Source organism: Siniperca chuatsi, linkage group LG19 (assembly GCF_020085105.1).
Source record: "Siniperca chuatsi isolate FFG_IHB_CAS linkage group LG19, ASM2008510v1, whole genome shotgun sequence".
NCBI classification, from domain to species: Eukaryota; Metazoa; Chordata; class Actinopteri; order Centrarchiformes; family Sinipercidae; genus Siniperca; species Siniperca chuatsi.
In genome coordinates, this window is record NC_058060.1 from 26,041,326 (window position 1) to 26,060,846 (window position 19,521).

The 19,521-nt window shown below is 44.5% G+C and overlaps 2 protein-coding genes and 1 pseudogene across 5 annotated transcripts in view; 2 read left to right on the forward strand and 1 right to left on the reverse strand.

Annotated features, from left to right (window-relative positions):
- The window catches only part of sugct (succinyl-CoA:glutarate-CoA transferase), a 120,700-nt gene that overhangs the window by 96,965 nt on the left and 4,214 nt on the right, over nucleotides 1-19,521 (reverse strand). The window lies entirely within an intron of this gene.
- The window catches only part of LOC122866459, a 66,214-nt pseudogene that overhangs the window by 21,554 nt on the left and 25,139 nt on the right, over nucleotides 1-19,521 (forward strand).
- Nucleotides 546-19,468, forward strand: LOC122866485 (caspase recruitment domain-containing protein 8-like). The gene is made up of 7 exons (XM_044176228.1): nucleotides 546-782; nucleotides 1,068-1,114; nucleotides 4,566-4,783; nucleotides 5,968-6,233; nucleotides 9,079-9,195; nucleotides 9,347-9,488; nucleotides 16,520-19,468. The coding sequence occupies exons 1-7, from the start codon at nucleotides 732-734 to the stop codon at nucleotides 16,870-16,872; spliced, it is 1,194 nt and encodes a 397-aa protein (XP_044032163.1). The 5' UTR covers nucleotides 546-731; the 3' UTR covers nucleotides 16,873-19,468.

Genomic DNA, 19,521 nt, shown 5'->3' on the forward strand with positions numbered 1-19,521 from the left:
GAGAACTGTATCACTGCCCAGGAGTTGACTAGCCTAGCACAACAAATCAGAGATTTTACCCATTGAGTGCAACTTCCCCCTATTTTTCCATCTTATGTTTCTTTTCTTCTCTGCATTTTTTCATTCTTCCACAAACAATAAAATGCAAGCTGTCAATGCAAAGCTATATTTTACAGTCAGTTGCAACTTTTTATCAGACATATGGAAATTTACAGTAGAGTGAAAGAGGTTGTTTTGTTTTCCTGTGATGTTTTTTGGTTCAAGACTAATGCCTAGTTATTTCCTCTAATGCAGGCACAGAACATGAGTGTCGGCAGTCAGTTGTAGTCTTTGCGGTGAAGATATGATGCGATGCAAAGCATTCAATCAATTGGCTTGTGTCAGGACTTTGAAGCCGGCTAACTCAAAGAACGAACAATTGTTTTAAATTTGATCTATAACTTTTGGCATTGTCTTCATCCCTACAGGATCAACAGCAAGTTGATCACAGCTGACAAACACAAAAAATGTGAGTATTGAAACAATGACCCCCATTCATCAAGCTATTGTACATTAAAATCTGATCTGAGGAGCGTGTGCTCATTGTGCAACAAATATTTTTCGGTAAATTTTTGTCAGAGCTGTCAAGTCACATCTGTTGGGAAAATAAAAAGAATTTTGGCTATTAATTTTTATCATCCTATTCAAGTTTTCATTATTGTTCTTTCTCTTTCACTTCTTCTCTCCATTAGATGACTCGATGTCAAACTGGATGTAAAAAAACCCTGCCCGGTGACAAAAAGGTGAGAAAGGAGCAGTTGTACAGTGTGAAGTCCTCCATTATAAACCACAAATTACTATTTCACCACTGAAAACATTATATTTTCTTAGTAAAATTGGACCTCTGTGTAGCCTCTTCTAACACACCTTCCACTTCCACTACATTGATGCCATTTTTCTCTGATCCACACAATGTGCTTGGGTTGAATATTGACAGTGTGGGTATAATATTTCATCACTTTATCAAACATTAAGACAAGTTGGCATTTACATTAAAATAACTGACTCTGTGCCTCTCTTAATTCCAGGCTCCATTATCCTTCTCACCTGAACAGACAACTGGATCTTCATACAGGTAATCATATAAAATGTAGTGCTGTCAATTGATTAAAAAAATGTACTAATTAATCGCACAATTTGCTGTGATTAATTCCGATTGATCGCTTTTAATATAAAATAGAATCAACATCACAGAAGTGTATTTAAATTCAAATACTATTGTTTAATATCATCTTTTTAACTTTGAACATAGATTCCCACCTGCGAACTAAAGATTTTCAATAAAACCATCAAGGCCATTGACTGTCAGCTTGAAAGGCATATTTCTTATATGCACTAACAGAAATAATAACAACACCCAGGCCTATAAGTTAAAGTGCCAGTTGAACTTAAAAACCATCAAGGCCATTAAAATTTGATAATTTAATCAGTTAATGCGGTTAAGATGAAAAGGCATCAGGATGTTCAGGGTAAAGTGAGCCAGACTTTCCAGAAGCTTCCACCTGACGCGCGTCCTGGCATCATGCTCTGCACTTCAGCAGCGCTGTGATCCTCCACAACCGACTTCTCTAAGCTCTGAGGGTTTGGGAATGTGGTGATGAGCCAGCGCCTGGTGCTCAATAGTTCAATAATGGTTCAATAATAAATCACAGATTCTGGTTGGCCTGGATCTTTTAAAATAGAGAACTGCTAATGGAATAATTAGTGGTTTACTACAAACATAAACAAAATATGACACCACTGGCCTGAATGTTTAGGACATTTTGACTATATCATTAATTGTATGATATGAAGTTAAATTAAATGTGTGAAAAGGATCATTATAAAATCTGGACTTAATTCACTACTTCACCATATGTGTCGCCATTCTCCCAGTCTCCAAAATTGTACGCATGGGTCAGAGTTTCTGTACAGATGTGCACATTCTCCCAATCATCAAGATTGTTTTTTTATCTCAACTTGTCCGTGGGAAGTCCGCAGTTTTCACAGGCCTGAATCCTTCAGGGATAAATTTTTTCAAGCCTGTTTTGTGCACAAGCCTGATGCAGCAAATGATTAAAACACGAACACACAGTTTGGCTGATGTGCCTCACCTTGGAAATTTTTTCTACAAGCAACAGTGCCGACCCATTCTGTGGCCAGTAGCTAACAAATACTAAAACTAACTAACTAATGCTAAATCAAACAACTATCTAACCACACAAAGTTGAACTATGAGCTAAAGCTAACCTCCAACTACTAAAAGTGCAAAAATCTAACAACCTAACATCTGTCTAAAATTGCTAACTAACCTACTACAAACTATAAACACACAACTAACTGTAAAGTTTACACTAAAATAATCTATGCTAACAGTACAATCTAACTACCCAATCACTATATTCAGTTCATGCAATTCAGTCAATCTGCTCTTCACTAATACTCCTCTCCACAGTCTGCAGAGAAGGGAGACATTGCTTTTATAGGAGGGGGCGGGGAGGGGCTGGTTGGTGACAAAAGCTGCCACCATAGACGTCACCTCCCTCCAGATCAGCCAATAGGAAAGTTCAATTACAATAGCTGGGTTTCAACCAGCTTGTGAATATTGTCTGTTGTTGATATTTGTTTGATGTTACTGACACCATTGAATTGAGCCTACCTACCATCATTAATAAATGATTGATTGATTTAAAAGTCTTATTTGTAAGTGATGGGTCTTACATTTTGAGATGATATTGACCCACTGGATTTACTTCTTTAAAGGGGCACTATGTAAGATTTGGCCAGAATTTTAGTTTTAAACATTCAAAAAATTAGGTAACCTTATCAACAGAATATGAAGAAGTAACAGTTATGACGTTATGTCAAAGAAGTCTCTGTATTGTGTTGCAGAGATATCTACTGACATTAGAATGCTAAACTGCTAGCCTCGGGCTCGTTCTGGCCTGTCCTGTGCTGTAATACCACTTGTGCCTCGAGAGGCGATATTCCGATAGAATAGCTCAGGTAGTTCCAGCTGGGACATGTGTGCGAGTTTGCTATATCACACAAACTCTCTTAGCTTTGCTGGTCTAAGAAATAAACTAAATAAACTCACAAAATATCAAGAAAGGAAATATTTTTACATATCAAACAGAAAAATACAACCTTCTGAATTCACGTTTCTCTCTTTCACCGAACTAAAACCAGCTTAATTGCCTTGTTAACTCATCGTAAAACACACTTCATTCAAACTCGACAGAAACAAAATAAAACTCACCAAAACCGTCTTGGTTAAGTCTTTAAACTGTTCCAACAATCACCAACTCTGAAATAAGTCGAAAATAAATCCTTAATTCCCGTTAGATGTGAAAAATATTCTGTCTACACGCTGCCACTGCCTCTCTGATGCCCGACCTTCCTCTCGCTCCTCTCCTGCCTGACGCCTCTCCTGTCCCCGCCTGAACCCGCTGTGTTTTAGTCTGACCCGGAGTCAGAGTCCTGGTCGGAGCCGCTGTAAATCATCTCGGTGCTGTATTCACTGTCCAAACTGGCCTCCGTCGGTCTCGGAGGCTGCTGATGCCAGTTCTGTTGCCTGCTTGCCCGACTCTGGTTCTGGTGCTCAGTCAGCTAATACAAGCGCTAAGTTAGCTGCACGGCTAACTGAGCTAACTACGTAAGCATCAGTTATGACCTGATATGTAAAATGCTGCCCCCTATATATTCGCAGTATGAATTCGACAGGTGGAGAGTAGTCTCAGTTCTTACATATTGCCCCTTTACATAGAAAATCAGTTGTTCTTTGGTCTCGACCGAGTCCACACGACTCATTTTCTTGTATATTTGGCCCGGTTCTGTGCAGGCCACCACCTGCTCTCGCACTTTTGCCATGAAGGTAACACTATTCAGGGAATAAACAAAACAGTAAGATGCTAAGCTAAAGACTGTTAGCCAGGGATCTTAAGAGAAGACACAAAATCTTATTACAGCATCTCTGTTTGATATTTGTGTGAGTCTGGACGGTACCGTCCCTGGCCAATGTGCATTCGCCCGTCAACTGAGGGGAGGACAGGAGTGGACTGGCGACCACTTAGCTGATGCTTCTTACAAGTTTGATGTACTGTTTAAATGAACGAAAGGTTGGTAGAAAACACTTTATGTCCAGAGCTGCTGAGGGTCTCGGTAATGTGTCCTAAAGAATGGACAAAGAGAAAACATGGATGATGGGAGTGGTGACGGACAAAGCTTAGCGGTTGTGGAGTGTCGTCTGTCATGATAATCAGTGAAATCGTTTCACGTGTTGAGGCCCTTTTCTGATCTTGAAGTGATGTGTGCGATGCAGACTACTACTGAGTAGTTCCTGAATAACTCTGATATGGTATATGATATAGTAGATAATGATGAGTTACTGGAGAACAGTATTAAGATACTGGGAGATACTGTATTAATGAATCATTAGGTATTGATTAGTTCATAAGTATCTGTGAATCGGAATAATGACCACTTGCTGCACACACACAGGCCAATAAATGGTTGTTATATTAATATGGCCCTTCTGTGTCCTACAGGTTCAGGTGTCCTGGTCCAGGTGTGTTCCAGTGTACTTTGACTGGACTGGTGTTTGTTATGGCTCAGGAGGCGGAGCTGCTGTACAGGACTGTCCAATGGGATGAGAGCCTCCTCCAATCAGCTGGCAAGATGGCTGCAGGGATGCTGTTCGATATCAAGTGTTCGGAGGATGATGCTGTCTGTCAGCTCCACCTGCCACACTGCGAAACAAAGGATGGTAAAGACATTACTGTCTTCAATGTTAAACAATGAATTAGGGCTGTACCTGACTCAGACGTTTGTCAGTCGAATCGGATTTGGCTGTTCAATGCAAAGATTCGACTATTCGTTCCTTTTTTTCTATGTAGACTATCTTGCAATCACAAAATCCATTGGCTTGAGTTTCAGTGATGATTTCGACCACATTAACATAATCAAATGCAACAGAGTCATGTGAAAATATTTTTGAGCTTTTTAAAATAAGTGAAAGACAGCTGCATATGATGTAAGATTTGAATTGCGGCGTATTTGAACTGCCAACATATAATGTGGAGCTACCATACGGATTTGTCGGAATAATGACAGGCAGCACACATGTAACATTTCTGTTTAAATCAAGTTCTTATAGCCTGATTTTTTACAATTTCACCTTCAGCATTAAAAACAAAGTGTAAATGAATAAACAAATGAAACCGTTAAATAAATTCACGGCTGAACTCCTCTATCAGCCTACATGTCTCATGTTTTTAAAGCCTTACTTCGACATCAGATTTCCACACAGAAAGTAAAAGTGTGCGTCCTGCTCATAGTTCAGTTATAAAATCCCAGCGCACCATGACGCGTCTCTCCTGCCGCACTGCTCACAGCCGCAGAGTCAGTAACAGTGGGACGGCAGCAGAGGAGGTTGTACCACCGTCTGGTTCAGAAGTGGTTTAGCCGACTTCACTGACAGTCATCACCAGAGCAGAGAGCGTCGGAGCAGCCAGACCGGAGTCACGCTGCCCTCCGTTTCTATCACCCTTCTCCGCTTCCATCGCACACAGTTTGGTGGTTTGTGGTCATTTTGAGACTCGGTTTGTAAATGTACAGCCTGCCATGCTGTTGCTCCTGCATTGCTCTGTGTACAATGACGCAGCCAAAAAACAAAAGTGCATTGATTCCACTGACAGAATGCGAGTCGACTCTGGGTCTTCTGGACTGATTAATCAAATAAAATTTTAGATTTGTATTAATGTGTACTTTCAGACAGTTCACATGTGGGGCAGGAAAATAATAATACATTCAAATAAAGGACAGAGGCAAACTGGCACGTCCTTGGGATGCTCCAGAGTTAATGACAATAGATTAATTTGAACTCTGAAGTCAAGGGGTCAGAAATGAATTAGGTAGAGATGAACTCTAATTAGCTCTTTGCTTTCACAGCGTTGCTTGTTGATGGTCTGCTGTCTGTCGTCCACATCACTGATGATGGGATGAGCATTTTGGAGCCGCTGGAGATTACAGACACTCATGTGGTTGTGAAGGTCCCTCACCTCTCTGCCTTTGGCCTCGTCTGGGACTTGGTTCAAAGGTTTCTGAACATCTCACTGCCAATAAATGGCCAAGTTCTGCTGTTCCTCCGACCTCCAAACATTAGGCATCAAATCCTCGATGTATTTCTGCTTCAGGACAACATCCATCTGCATGAGGTAAAGCTCTCTGTCATGTGTGTTTACCGTCAGCCTAAACTCGTGTTTTAAGCCCCAGCTGTTTCCACAAACATGATTCAGGTCAGCCACACTTTGCTCCTCCTCATGCTGTCATGTCATTTTAGGCATCTGCAATTGCATATTGCATATAAAAAAATTTCACTGTGAGAAATAAATTCAAAATTAGGTTTAAAGGCACATTTCATCTGTTTACCACATGCATAGATACAAATATATTTTACCTTAAACTAAAGCAACATTACAATTTCAAAGGAAATAAAACATTCTGTCTCTCACACACACACACACACACCTTACCTACCGCCTCCTCTCTCCTGTCTCTTTTCTAGTCGCTCCTTCGTCTCTCTTCTCTCTCTCTTTCGTTCTGTCTCTGTTCTCTATCTTTTCATCCAGAGTGCCAGAAACATTCAGTTTTGGTTAACCTGATGTATAATTAGCAATGTATTATATTGGAAGTTAATCTGTATAACTGTCGTAGAAAAGGTTTCAGTCGTAGTCATCTGGACACAGTTTTCAGAATCAAGACGTTTCGGCTCCCATCCGGAAGTCATTCTCAATTGTGAAAATGGTCTGAGAAATGTAAGATACTCTGTGTTGCTTAAGCCCCGCCCTCAGGAAGGAGTCTACCTGAGTATCTGTTGATTAGCTAGTTTCACCTGAAACTGACCTAATTGTTTCCACGATGGTCCAGTAATCAGTAATCAGGCCTATTGTTTTCTGGCTGCACCTCCCTCATCACTGTTATGTACCTAGGTACCTAGGGAGCCGAAACGTCTTGATTCTGAAAACAGTGTCCAGATGACTACGACTGAAACCTTTTCTACGATAGAACACTCCTGGACGAATGAGGGACTACACCGTCTTAATCTGTATAACTAATATTTCCGATCATAAGAGTCTCTACTGACCTTCAACACATGTACACAGAGGCCCAGTTCCAATCCAGCCCCTACACCCTCCCACTCCGTGACGGAGTCACACTCGCTGCTGTGGAGAGTCTCTTAATTAAGGGGGAGGGGAAATACACCGGCAAGCTTCGGGACGCCATCATCTTTCTCCGACGGAAACAGGAACATTTGTCAGCATGGTGTAAATAATAATAATAAATAATTAAATCTAAAAGATAATCTCATACACAACATTGACAAGATGTAGCCTAGGTGTATAGTAAGCTCGTGAAAGGAAAAATGAATTAATTGAATAAATAAAAACTCCCTCCCAGCGTCTTTGGCCGCATTTTTTTTTTTTTAATTTGTACGTTTTTTTCATTTGCCAGTCTTATTCTGATTGGTCCTTAGTTTTTGCCACAGTCTGTGAAATTTCACATCACACGCAATCAAGTCAAATAATTAAAATCTCGTCTTCTGTTATTCATGCAAACTGCGTCTGGAATATTACACCACACTTCTTTTGTGAAAACTAGTATATACTGGTTTGTCTTGGGTCTATGACCCGTCCAGTATGATGACTGTTCTTCACAGAGCCTCTTCTGCCTGGAATTTGTCGCGAAGCAATGTCTGAAAAATTATTTTACATGAAATTTTATTTCATATTTAACTTTATTGAGCACTGGCCCGATTGGGCAACTGGCTGATTGTATTTACTAGCCCGACAACTTTTTTTTCCCAGACATCTAACTTTTCTACCTCCCTCCAGCTCGACTACAGATTATGTCACACATTATCCTAAATTTTCATTGGGTAGACAAAGCAGCTAGTTATGAAATGCACTCATATGAGTGCGTGGCTTAAGCAGCACAGTGAAAATACACAGCGTCTCCCAAGCGCGACTCAAAGGGACAGTTCACCCTAAAATCAAAAACACACGTTTCCTCTCACCTGTATGGCAGCAGGCTTGTGGAGCTCAAAGCGCCAAACACTACACTACAGGGAAGAGACAAAATATGGATTTTTGATTTTCGGGTGAACTGTCCCTTTAAGCGTTCTTACTGTTTTCTCTCATCAAAGTCACTTTCGTATTGTAATTAGACATGTAAATGTTCGTGTATGCATATGAAATTTGACATGTAGACTCTTAAACATGTATAAATTACTTACACTTAAACTTTGGCGGCGATCGTCAAATACAATCCCAGACAAGACCGGAAAGTGCGTCAGGCTGGAAGTGTCCAACTCAGAAACAGTTCTGTTAAATTCCCACGTAAGAAATCTAGGTGTTTGCTTTGATTCTGGTTTAAAATTTGATAAACAAATCAACTCTGTTGTCAGCACGAGCTTCTTCCATCTTCATCATTCCCAAAATCCAAATCATTCCCGTCTGTTAAGGGTTTAGAGGCCGTAGTTCATGCTTTTATTTCTTCTTGTCTCGACTTTTGCAACTGTCTCTTTGTAGGAATCAGTCAGACAGCCTTATCTCGCCTGCAGCCCGTTCAGAATGCAACAGCGAGACTCCTTACTGGTACCACGAAGAGAGGCCATATATATGAGTCAAGGACAGAAGTGACTTTAAGGGTTCCTCATCTTCTATTGGACCTCCAGACCCCTCAGATCTGCTGACCAATCACTTCATTCCACGCTCGCAGTTAAAATCCAAGCGTGATCGGACATTTTCTGTCCCTCACTATTAGATCTCCCCGCACACTCTTATTTATTTGTTCTCTGTGCAATGCTGAATTATTTATTCTACTCTTTTGTTAATTTACTTGTATCCTCATAATTATGTCTGTGCTTTTATTTTACTGTAATTCTCAAATCTCTGTAAAGCACTTGGGTCAACATTTGTTGTTTTTAAATGTGCTCTATAAATAAAATTTACTTCACTGCCTGAGCATCAACTCTATAAATAAAATGTCCTGTTACTGAAGGTTGCTGCCCAACAAGGAGCTGCTGAGAACATCAGGATGTCTTCCGACTGTCATCTCGAAATTGGTCAAAGTTACAGTGTCCACTGTGAACCCGAGGGCTTCATAATACAGCCTGAGGTGAGTCAAGTCACTGCTACACTTCTAATGGTTCTAAACAGAATTATCATGAATACAAATTGCATGTTGAAAATAGATTCACAATTAGGAAAGTACCAGATAAACATTTTTATAGGCGGTTTGAAAATGAAACAATGCTTCTGGTTTTCAGAGCGCACCGTTTCGCTCAAAGTACGGACCAAATTTCTATCCGACATTTGAAGTTTTCCTGACTACGAACCCAGAGGAGGTGACTTTGACGGTTCAGGACCGAGAGAGGAAAGAAGTGTGGAGACGTGTTGTGCCTCTGACAGGTAAAGGCTTCACCCTCCTGCACCTATCCGAGTTCAGATCACAGTGGTAGACCAGAATAGAATCTGCATATGTGTAGCTTTTATCAGATGGAGAAATGTGAAGGTCCCTGAATGTACAAATCATTTTTTATTTAGGCTACATGTAATTTGCAATCCACACATTATTGCTCCATTAATTACTGGATTGTAAGTTTCTGTGTTCCCATTTGTCACGCAGCATCCTGGGCACGTTGAGGGCGTTTGAGGGCTTGTATTTAAGAAAGCAGAGGGAATTTTCTGACCACTTTTTAACAAATGGTGACTTAACCATTTACAGTATGTAACTGAAAAACATTAACAAACCAGGAAGAAGGAAGACTTTAGGTCATAGATGGGCTTCAGTTTCGTTCAGTCATTCAGTTCATGTGGAATGGTTTCTCTGCTATGGGAGTATTCACCCTGTCGCTTCCTGCAGGATGCACTTATACCTGTTCAGAGAGACATGACGAACAGGCCGGTGACACAAACGACATTAGGCGGACCGGATGCAGAGTGACGGCGTCTTTATAGAGAGCCGTCCTGACATCACTTCCTGTCTAGCCTCTGATCCACTAGCTTCTGTAAAGCCGGGCAGACACTGTACGGATCTGCCAAATTTCTGCCAGATCGGTTGTCATTTGATGTGCAGTTTTTTGGGGGTCACAACATGATTTACTGCCAGATGAATTGGATTTCTGGGATGTCAGAAATGTTGGTCGGCTGTCTTGCAGTCTGAGCAGATAGTGAGCATGTCTTAATATTACTGGAGTATTATTTTATATAAAACTGTCGTCTTGAGACTTTTGTGATATAAAACTAAATGTCACTGCATCTTCCATCCTGTGTTTTTACAGTTTTCTTCTTACTATCCAGTCAAAGTAGAATTGCACAAAGTTACGCTGCCTTTCTCTCTTTTTGTCAACATTGTTTAGGATGCGGCCATCTTGTTTGAATAAACTTTATTGGAACTGTCACTGGACAAAACCAACCTGGGGTTTTGTGCTTACATTCAGCGTGAGCAAGTATATTCCACATATCCACAGCAGTGGATATTAGGAACCGAAGCCTTAGTGATTGTAACAAAAGTTAAACAACGCTTACTTTGTGAGCACAGAAAAAACTACAGCTCCCATAAAAATGTATGCCTACAAGCATGGCAGCGCGGGGACTTACGTCATCATAACTTGGTTTCAGCCATTTCCATAAAGTTCACCAACGCTCTCTTCTAAAGTCACGTTTTCAGCTTTCTACTTTTAATCTCTGTAGTCTAGAAACAGTCTGTCTGTCCTGCTTTTATTACAGACACGTGAACTAACCACAGACACTCACCTGTCCTGCTGTTATTACAGACACGTGAACTAACCACAGACACTTACCAGTCCTGCTGTTATTACAGATGACTAAAATGACACATTCGGTCCTCTCTTCAACAAGTTTTTAAAATGCAACCACAAGGGGGCACAGTGTCTTCTTGTGCCAGTCCCAAGTCTGGATAAATGCAGAGGGTTGTGTCAGGAAGTGCATCCGACGTAAAACACATGCCAAATTAAAAATGCGAATCGTGAAAATGACTTCCATAACGGATCGGTCGGGGCCCGGGTTAACAACGACCACCACCGGTGCTGTTGACCAATAGGGTACCGGTGGAAATTGGACTACTGTTGGTCAAAGACGAAGAAGGAGAGGAGGAAGGTGTGTTCATAGGCAGAGAGAGAAGAGGAAAGCTAAGAATGTAGGACTGACAGTAGGGACTTTGAATGTTGGGACTATGACAGGGAAGGCTAGAGAGTTGATTGACATGATGCAGAGAAGGAAGGTGGACATACTGTGTGTCCAGGAGACCAGGTGGAAAGGTAGCAAGGCTAGAAGCTTAGGAGCAGGGTTCAAGTTGTTCTACCATGGGTCAGATAGGAAGAGAAACTGAGTAGGAGTTATCCTGAAAGAGGAGTTTGTGAGGAATGTTCTAGAGGTGAAAAGAATATCGGACAGGTTGATGAGTCTGAAGCTGGAAATTGAAGGGGTGATGTTCAATGTTGTGAGTGGTTATGCCCCACAGGATGTGAGTTAGAAGAGAAGGAGAAATTCTGGAGTGAGTTAGATGAAGTGATGCAGAGCTTCCCCAGAGGTGAGAGAGTGGTGATTGGTGCAGATTTCAATGGGCATGTAGGTGAAGGGAACAGAGGTGATGAGAATGTGATGGGCAGGTTTGGTCTTCAAGACAGGAATGCAGAAGGACAGATGGTGGTAGACTTTGCAAAGAGTATGGAAATGGCTGTAGTGAACACTTTCTTCCAGAAGAGGCAGGAACATAGGGTGACATATAAGAGCGGAGGTAGAAGCACTCAGGTGGACTACATCTTGTGTAGATGTTGTAATCTGAAAGAGACCAGTGACTGTAAAGTAGTGGTAGGGGAGAGTGTAGCCAGACAACACAGGATGGTAGTGTGTAAAATGACTCTGGTGGTGAGGAAGATGAAGAGGACAAAGGCAGAGCAGAGGACGAAGTGGTGGGAAGTTGAAAAGGAAGAATGTCCTGTAGTTTTCAGGAGGAGCTGAGACAGACTGTGGGTGGTCAGGAAGTGCTCCCAGATGACTGGACCACTACAGCTAATGTGATCAGGGAGACAGGTAGGAGGGTACTCGGTGTGTCATCTGGAAAGAGGAAAGTGGACAAGGAGACTTGGTGGTGGAAAGAGGAAGTGCAGGAGTGTATACAGAGAAAGAGGTTAGCTAAGAAGAAGTGGGACACAGAGGACTGAAGAGAGTAGACAGGAGTACAGGGAGATGCAGCGTAAGGTGAAGGTAGAGGTGGCAAAGACCAAACAAAGAGCATATGAGGACTTGTATGCTAGGTTGGACACTAAAGAGTGGATGGAGGTGGTCCGGAGGAGGGATTCAAGGGCCAGGTGGGAGACTTGGGGCAGATGGCCCAGGGGCTGGACAGGTGCGGAGCTGGGGACCTCGGGCGGATGGCCCGGGGGCTGGACAGGTGCGGAGCTGGGGACCTCGGAGCTGATCTCCCGAGGTCCGTGATGGAGACTAACACCATCCAAAGACCAGACAGAAGACCGGCGGTGAACACTGAGAGTCACAGGAGGCCGATGGCGAACACTGAGCCCTTCTGGAGGCCGGCGACGAAGACGGAGAGTCCCTGGAGGCCGGCGGCGGCGAAGGCAGAGCCATTCTGGAGGCCGGTGGCGAATGTTGAAACCTTCTGGAGGCTGGAATCCTTCTGGAGGCCGGCGGCGAGTACATAACCCTTCTGAAGGCCGGCGGCAAAGACCGAGAGTCTCTGAAAGCCGATGGCGAGGACTGACCCTTTCTGGAGGCCTGCCCATCCACTCAGGGACCAATGGTGGTACAGCGGGCCGTGGACTGGCAACGAGACAGCAGGGACGGAGAGCCCACGACTGGACACCAGGGCATAGAGCCGGCGAAGAGGCGGCTGGACCTGGAACCGGCGACAGCGGGACATAAAGGCATGGTGCCGAGGCGGCTGGATCTGGAGCCGGCGACTGGGCGGCTGGACCTGGAGCTGGCGACTGGGCGGCAAGACCTGGAGCCGGCGACTGGGCGGCTGGACCTGGAGCGGCGACTGAGCAGCAAGACGGGAGCCAGTCTTGCTGCTCCCTAGCCCAGCTCCTTCGAAGCCAGCCCTCCCAGTCCAGCCAGCTCCCAGTCCAGCGGCCCCATCCCGGCCCGGACCAACGAGCTGCTGTGACTCAGCAGGGACTGGAGCCGGCGACGGGCCGCTGGACTGGGAGCTGGCTTCGAACTTCAGGGCTGGGGACAAGGAGCTGCTGCGCCCAGTCGCCGGCTCCAGATCCAGCCGCCTCGGCACCATGCCTTTATGTCCCGCTGTCGCCGGTTCCAGGTCCAGCCGCCTCTTCGCTGGACAAGGAGCTGCTGCGATCCAGCAGGGACTGGAGCAAGGAGCTGCTGCGATCCAGCAGGGACTGGAGCAAGGGTCTGCTGCGACCCAGCAGGGACTGGAACCGGCATGGCAGCAGGACATGCCACTGGCGACTGGACCTCCGGACATGGCGCCGTCTTCGGAACCTCAGGGCTGGGAGTAAGGAGCTGCTGCGATCCAGCTGGGAAACGAGTCGGCCAGCAGCGATCCAGCAGAGAGTTCAGGGAACTGCTGCGATCCAGCCGGGAAACGAGTCAGCTGCGATCCAGCAGAGAGTTCAGGAACGAGTCCTCCGCTCCCGAGTCGATCAGGGCTAGTAGCAGAAGTGATCCGTGTGGGTAGTGGAAGTGACCGAGATCTGTAGGCGAGGTGGTGCCGGCTGTTGAGAGCTGGGTGGTGAGTCGGGAGACCTGCTGGGTTAGCTGTGTGATTTGGGAAACCATGGCCTGTTTGCTGTCTGTCAGAGTCCAGAGTAATTGTTCGTGCTGGCCTAGCAGAATCTCTCTGTTAGCTAGCGTTAAGTGATAGGGTGCTACCTCCGGGTTTTTACCTGCTGGGTCCATGTTTGGTTGGATAATTCTGTCGTAAGGGGTGCTGTATGGAGGTAAGTGGACCCAAAAGCAGATGACGAGGAAGCAGTCTCAGGGAAAAGTAGCCAGATGACTACCGTGTTTATTGTGGGGTGGAATGCAGGCATGAAAAGGCAGAACAGTAGCAGACGGGTAATGAGCAGACAAAAGGCAGATAAGTACCGGCTAGCATAGGTGAAAGCAGGGGAGTGAGTCCAAGGTGGGAACACAGTTCACAGGGGAGCAGGCAAAATCCAAAAATCCCAAAATCCAAAATAGGTCCACGGGAGAACAAAGAATCCACTACAAACTTACGGTAAACACGCTTGGCAGGAACAACACCATGTGTACAACGTTGATCCAACACAGAACAAAGAAAAGACCCAGACTAAATACTCTAGGGGAGGTGAGACAACGAGACACAGGTGCAAACAATCAAGGGAGGACCAACAATCAAAACTGGAGGGAAAACACAGACAGGAAGTAAAAACACAAGACACACAAGGGAAGAAGAATGCCACCAAAATAAACCAGGAAGTGGAACACCTAAACTACCACAAGGAGTACTTTGAAGAGTTGCTGAATGAGGAAAATGAAAGGGAACAAAGAGTAGAAGGGGTGACTGGTGTGGATCAGGTAGTAGCAAAGATTAGCAAGAGTGAAGTGAGGAGGACGTTGAAGAGGATGAAGAGTGGAAAGGCAGTTGGTCCTGATGACATACCTGTGGAGGTATGGAAGTGTCTAGGAGAGGTGGCAGTAGAGTTTCTGACTAGTTTGTTTAACAAGATCTTGGAGAGTGAGAGGATGCCCGAGGAATGGAGGAGAAGTGTACTGGTGCCAATTTTTAAGAACAAGGGAGATGTGCAGAGCTGTGGCAACTACAGAGGAATAAAGCTGATGAGCCAAACAATGAAGTTGTGGGAAAGAGTAGTGGAAGCTAGGCTAAGGGCAGAGGTGAGCATTTGTGAGCAGCAATATGGTTTCATGCCTAGAAAGAGTACAACAGATGCAGTATTTACTTTGAGGATGCTGATGGAGAAGTACAGAGAAGGTCATAGGGAGTTGCATTGTGTCTTCGTAGATTTAGAGAAAGCGTATGACAGGGTGCCGAGAGAGGAGCTGTGGTATTGTATGAGGAAATCTGGAGTGGCAGAGAAGTATGTTAGAGCGGTGCAGGACATGTATGAGAGCTGTAAGGCCGTGGTGAGGTGTGCTGTAGGTGTGACAGAGGAGTTCAAGGTGGAGGTGGGTGTGCATCAAGGATCGGCTCTGAGCCCCTTCTTGTTTGCTCTGGTGATGGACAGGCTGACAGATGAGGTTAGACAGGAATCTCCATGGACTATGATGTTTGCGGATGACATTGTGATTTGTAGTGAGAGCAGGGAGCAGGTGGAGGAAAATCTAGAGAGATGGAGGTCTGCTCTGGAAAACAGAGGAATGAAGCTTAGCCGCAGTAAGACAGAATACATGTGTGTCAATGAGAGGGACCCAGGTGGAACGGTGAGGTTACAGGGAGCAGAGGTGAAGAAGGTGCAGGACTTAGGGTCAACGGTTCAGAGCAATGGAGACTGTGGAAAAGAGGTGAAGAGGCGAGTGCAAGCAGGTTGGAACGGGTGGAGAAAAGTGTCAGGTGTGTTGTGTGATAAAAGAGTATCAGCAAGAATGAAAGGAAAGGTGTTGAACTGGCGGTGAGACCAGCGATGTTGTACAGCTTAGAGACAGTGGCACTGAAGGAAAGACAAGAGGCAGAGCTGGAGGTAGCAGAGCTTAAGATGTTGAGGTTCTCTTTGCGAGAGACGAGGATGGACAGGATCAGGAACGAGGACATCAGAGGGACAGCTCATGTTAGATGTTTTGGAGATAAAGTCAGAGAGGCCAGATTGAGGTGGTTTGGACGTGTTCAGAGGAGAGACTGTGAATATATTGGTAGAAGGATGCTGAGGTTGGAGCTGCCAGGCAGGAGGTCTAGAGGAAGACCAAAGAGGAGATCTATGGATGTAGTGAGAGAGGACATGAAGTTAATTGGTGTGAGTGAAGAGGATGCAGAGGACAGGGTTAGATGGAGGCACATGATTCGCTGTGGTGACCCCTGAAAGGAAACAGCCGAAAGGAAAAGAAGAAGAAGTTAATAGTTTCTTCAGTTGAGCAGCTGATTAGCTGTCTAGCCTGCAGAGTGACGTTAGCGGTGCACTTTTCCCGGCTGAATGTTTGTCTGGTGGCTCATTCAACAAGCTGAGGCGCAGGACAAGACGTGTGTCCATGTTTGTAAGTTAGTTAAGAAGGAGACCACGTAAACGGAGAACTAAAGGTATGTCGACGGACACAAAACTAGGGGGCGCCATCATGAAACCAAAGTTACCAAACAATATAAAATATAAATTTCTCCCTTTTGGTTTCATATTTTTTCTCAAAGGAGAACACAAGAAGTGATTTAAAAAACATGACATTTAATTTGAGTTGAACTAGTTGAAGATCTTGTTTTAAAATGATCGTTGGTTATTAAACAAAAGTCTTGCCTGGTTATCTTCCAGGTTCAAGAAGGGAAAGTCTACAGAGGAATGTCCCGGCAGAGGACAGCGTCCTGGCAGAGGACAGGGTCCCGGCAGAGGACAGGGTCCCGGCAGAAGAGAGGCTGCGCTCAGTTCGGACAGAGTTTGTAAAGAGAGTGACTGAACCGGTTCTGAACCAGCTTCTGGATAGACTCCTTGAGCGTGGCGTTATAAATGATGGGGAAATGCAGTCTGTCAGAATGAAAGCAACAGCAGAAAAAGCACGAGACGTGATCGACACGGCGCGAAGAAAGGGACCTGAAGCCAGCACAGTCCTGATCACTGCTCTCTGTAAGGCGGATCAACACCTTTCCAGAGTGCTGAACTTAAACTGAAGCAAAAGCAAGAAACGGCGGGATGATGAATCTCTGTGACAGCAGGCTGTTTTACAGTCTCACATTACTTACTGTAATCTTTAAATGAGAAGTTTTGCCGTTAAAGCAGTGTGTTTTTAATAAGTGGACTTTCACTCTGAAAGTGATTCACTCAAGTTTCGGGGGAAGGCCTCACACTGTGAACCAGCTAAACGTGGACTACGCTGGATGGATGTTGAGAAGGAAAACAATTTCATTAAGAGGTTGCGTCTGCAAACAAACTCCAACAGACAGATGCTGAAGCTGTTATTAAGTGAGACCTTAAATAAAACGCAGACAGATGCTTTTTGTGACAAATGGTCTAATGCAAAAATTGTAATTAAAAGTGTGGTCAAAGACCTTTTAAAGCCGCTGAAAAGAAAGACCACAAAGAGAATGATCACCTTTTGAGATAGACACTTTTTGTTTTGCTTTGAGAAGATGCATTCTTTAGTACATAGCTGTCCAAAGTCAGAAAAAGGCCAATGCACTCAGAAGAAGATGAAGACTCGAAAGACGAAAGGGGTAAACTAGCCCTAGTTTTGAATTATCCATCATTGCTCAGAGCCCCCCCTTCCCAGACTTCTCCAATGTTGGAACTGGAACGGCTGCGTCCAACACTTTTTGTAACTTACAGACAATCTGACAACCATGGTCACTGTTTCATGTTCCATGGTCTTCAGACAGAAAAATGACTTTTCATGTGAACAACTGAGTGTAACACTGTTCCTGTCTCCCAGGAAGTGTACCTTGTTGAGACTACAGAGACGATCAGGGAGCCAGCGGGAGGCTTTTCACTCCGCCTTCCAGTGTGGACAGTCAGAACAGATAGAAGCACTTTTTCCTTTAGACGTGGTCGGACAACACATCGTACCACCGATTGGCTTCCAGCGGACCGAACCCCTTAAGGCCCGTTCAGACAGCCACTGTACCAATTATACAGCCGTTAGCTGTAAGCACCAAGTGTTTCTGTGTGTTTGTGTTGAGCTCAGCCTCTGACTGATCTCTGAACTCCAGTTCTTTCTGTTATTTCCCTCCAGTCTCTCCTTTTTCCTCTTGTCTCTGTACGACTGAAGCAGATTCATAAAGCTCTGGGATACACACAGGGATTTTTACTCAAGTTGAAACCTTTTCAACTCGTGCACATTACGTTTGTGTCAATTCCAATGACTTTGTTTGCAATTGTGCAGCCTTTAAAATCCGCTTTGTTAAAGTTCCCACTCAGTCCCCACTCACTACTAATTCTCAATAAATGTTGACTGTTCAGTGCTGGCTTTAATAAAAGTGATGATTCTGACTGATTCTGTCAGACGTCTCCACTCGTACTGTGACGTCAGCCACTTTCTGCCATCCGCTGCGCGTTAGTCAACCAGCACGGCAGCTTTCCCATTAAACCCACTTTTCCCTGTTCGTGTGCGACTCCGTGCAGCCGTTCCAGATTATCCAGACACCACAACAGTTGTGCCGGCAGAGGAGAAGGAAACGCCGCCTGTTAACTGTAACGGGCCTTTAAACGAGCCTCAGACACAAGTGAAAACAGGAATCGGTGAAGTGAGATGAGACGAAGGACAGCTGGGAGCGTGGACACTCGAGCTGCGTGTCTTTACTCGTTAAACCGCGCGGTGATTCAGCTCGTGTCAGCTTCATGAATGCGTTTCCATTCGCTGTTTCTGTCTGGAGACTCCGGGCTGCAGATGGCGTGAGGCATCATCGCTGGCTTCTACTACCAGACACATTTCCAGACGATGAACCTTTTACATTTGAATGACCCTGTGACCTTTCCTCTCGCCCGGAATCATCCTCTGGGGAGCATGAATGTGCTCAGTGCATCTTCTGATAATCTGCTCATTAACTGTTCATGTTTCTTACTACTGTTAACTTATAAGTCAGTGATGTGCATTGTTTCCAACATTGCTGGACGTATTTCAGGTCCTAAATAAACCCCTTCGTATATAACAAAAGCCTCTTTACGTTAATCTAAAGGCAGTTTAACATGTCGCTCTCACGTCTGAATAAACACAGGCACTTTGATGTAAACGCACAACAACAATGTTGCTGCGTTGAACCTGAAAAGTTTCTGTATCACTTTCAACACGACAGTCTGAACTGACTGGTGTCAGATTAACAGATTCACGTTAAGCAGCACGAGAGAGATTAAATACACGTCAGGCTCCGCCTTCGCTGTATCAAATCAGTGAAAGTTGAAGTTGTTGAGGAGATTCTTCTCAGATCAGAAGCAGAAGAGGTTAAAAAACTTAATATCCAGCAAAACTCTTTATATACAGCATGTGAGCTAAGAGGAACAAAACAAGAGTTGTGTCATTCAGTGTTTGTGCACTGACAGGCAGCAGGATTCACTCTGTAATAACGTTAAATGCTTATATTGATGCAGAGGTATCGGGGGATTCACTGATGGTCATTAATTAAAGCTTCGACAGCACAATAAGTTTGAAAATCGATCAGCGACGCCGCCTGAGAGAGAGCAGGAAACTGTCCTCTTCCTTCATAACGAAACATGTTTAACTCAGCGCTCTCTCATCACAGAGCAGAGAGTTGTCATGTGTGACTGCAGAACAGTTTCAAATCCTCTGCCTCCTCTGAGTAACACAGCCCTGGTTACCGTCGGCCGGT

Excerpts from the sequence above, each read along its gene's own strand:
- LOC122866485 (XM_044176228.1), top strand. The coding sequence starts at position 732 with ATGACTCGATGTCAAACTGGATGTAAAAAAACCCTGCCCGGTGACAAA. Across the intron at positions 783-1,067 it reads CCCTGCCCGGTGACAAAAAG|GCTCCATTATCCTTCTCACC; the intron begins GTGAGAAAGGAG and ends TCTTAATTCCAG. Across the intron at positions 1,115-4,565 it reads ACAACTGGATCTTCATACAG|GTTCAGGTGTCCTGGTCCAG; the intron begins GTAATCATATAA and ends TGTGTCCTACAG.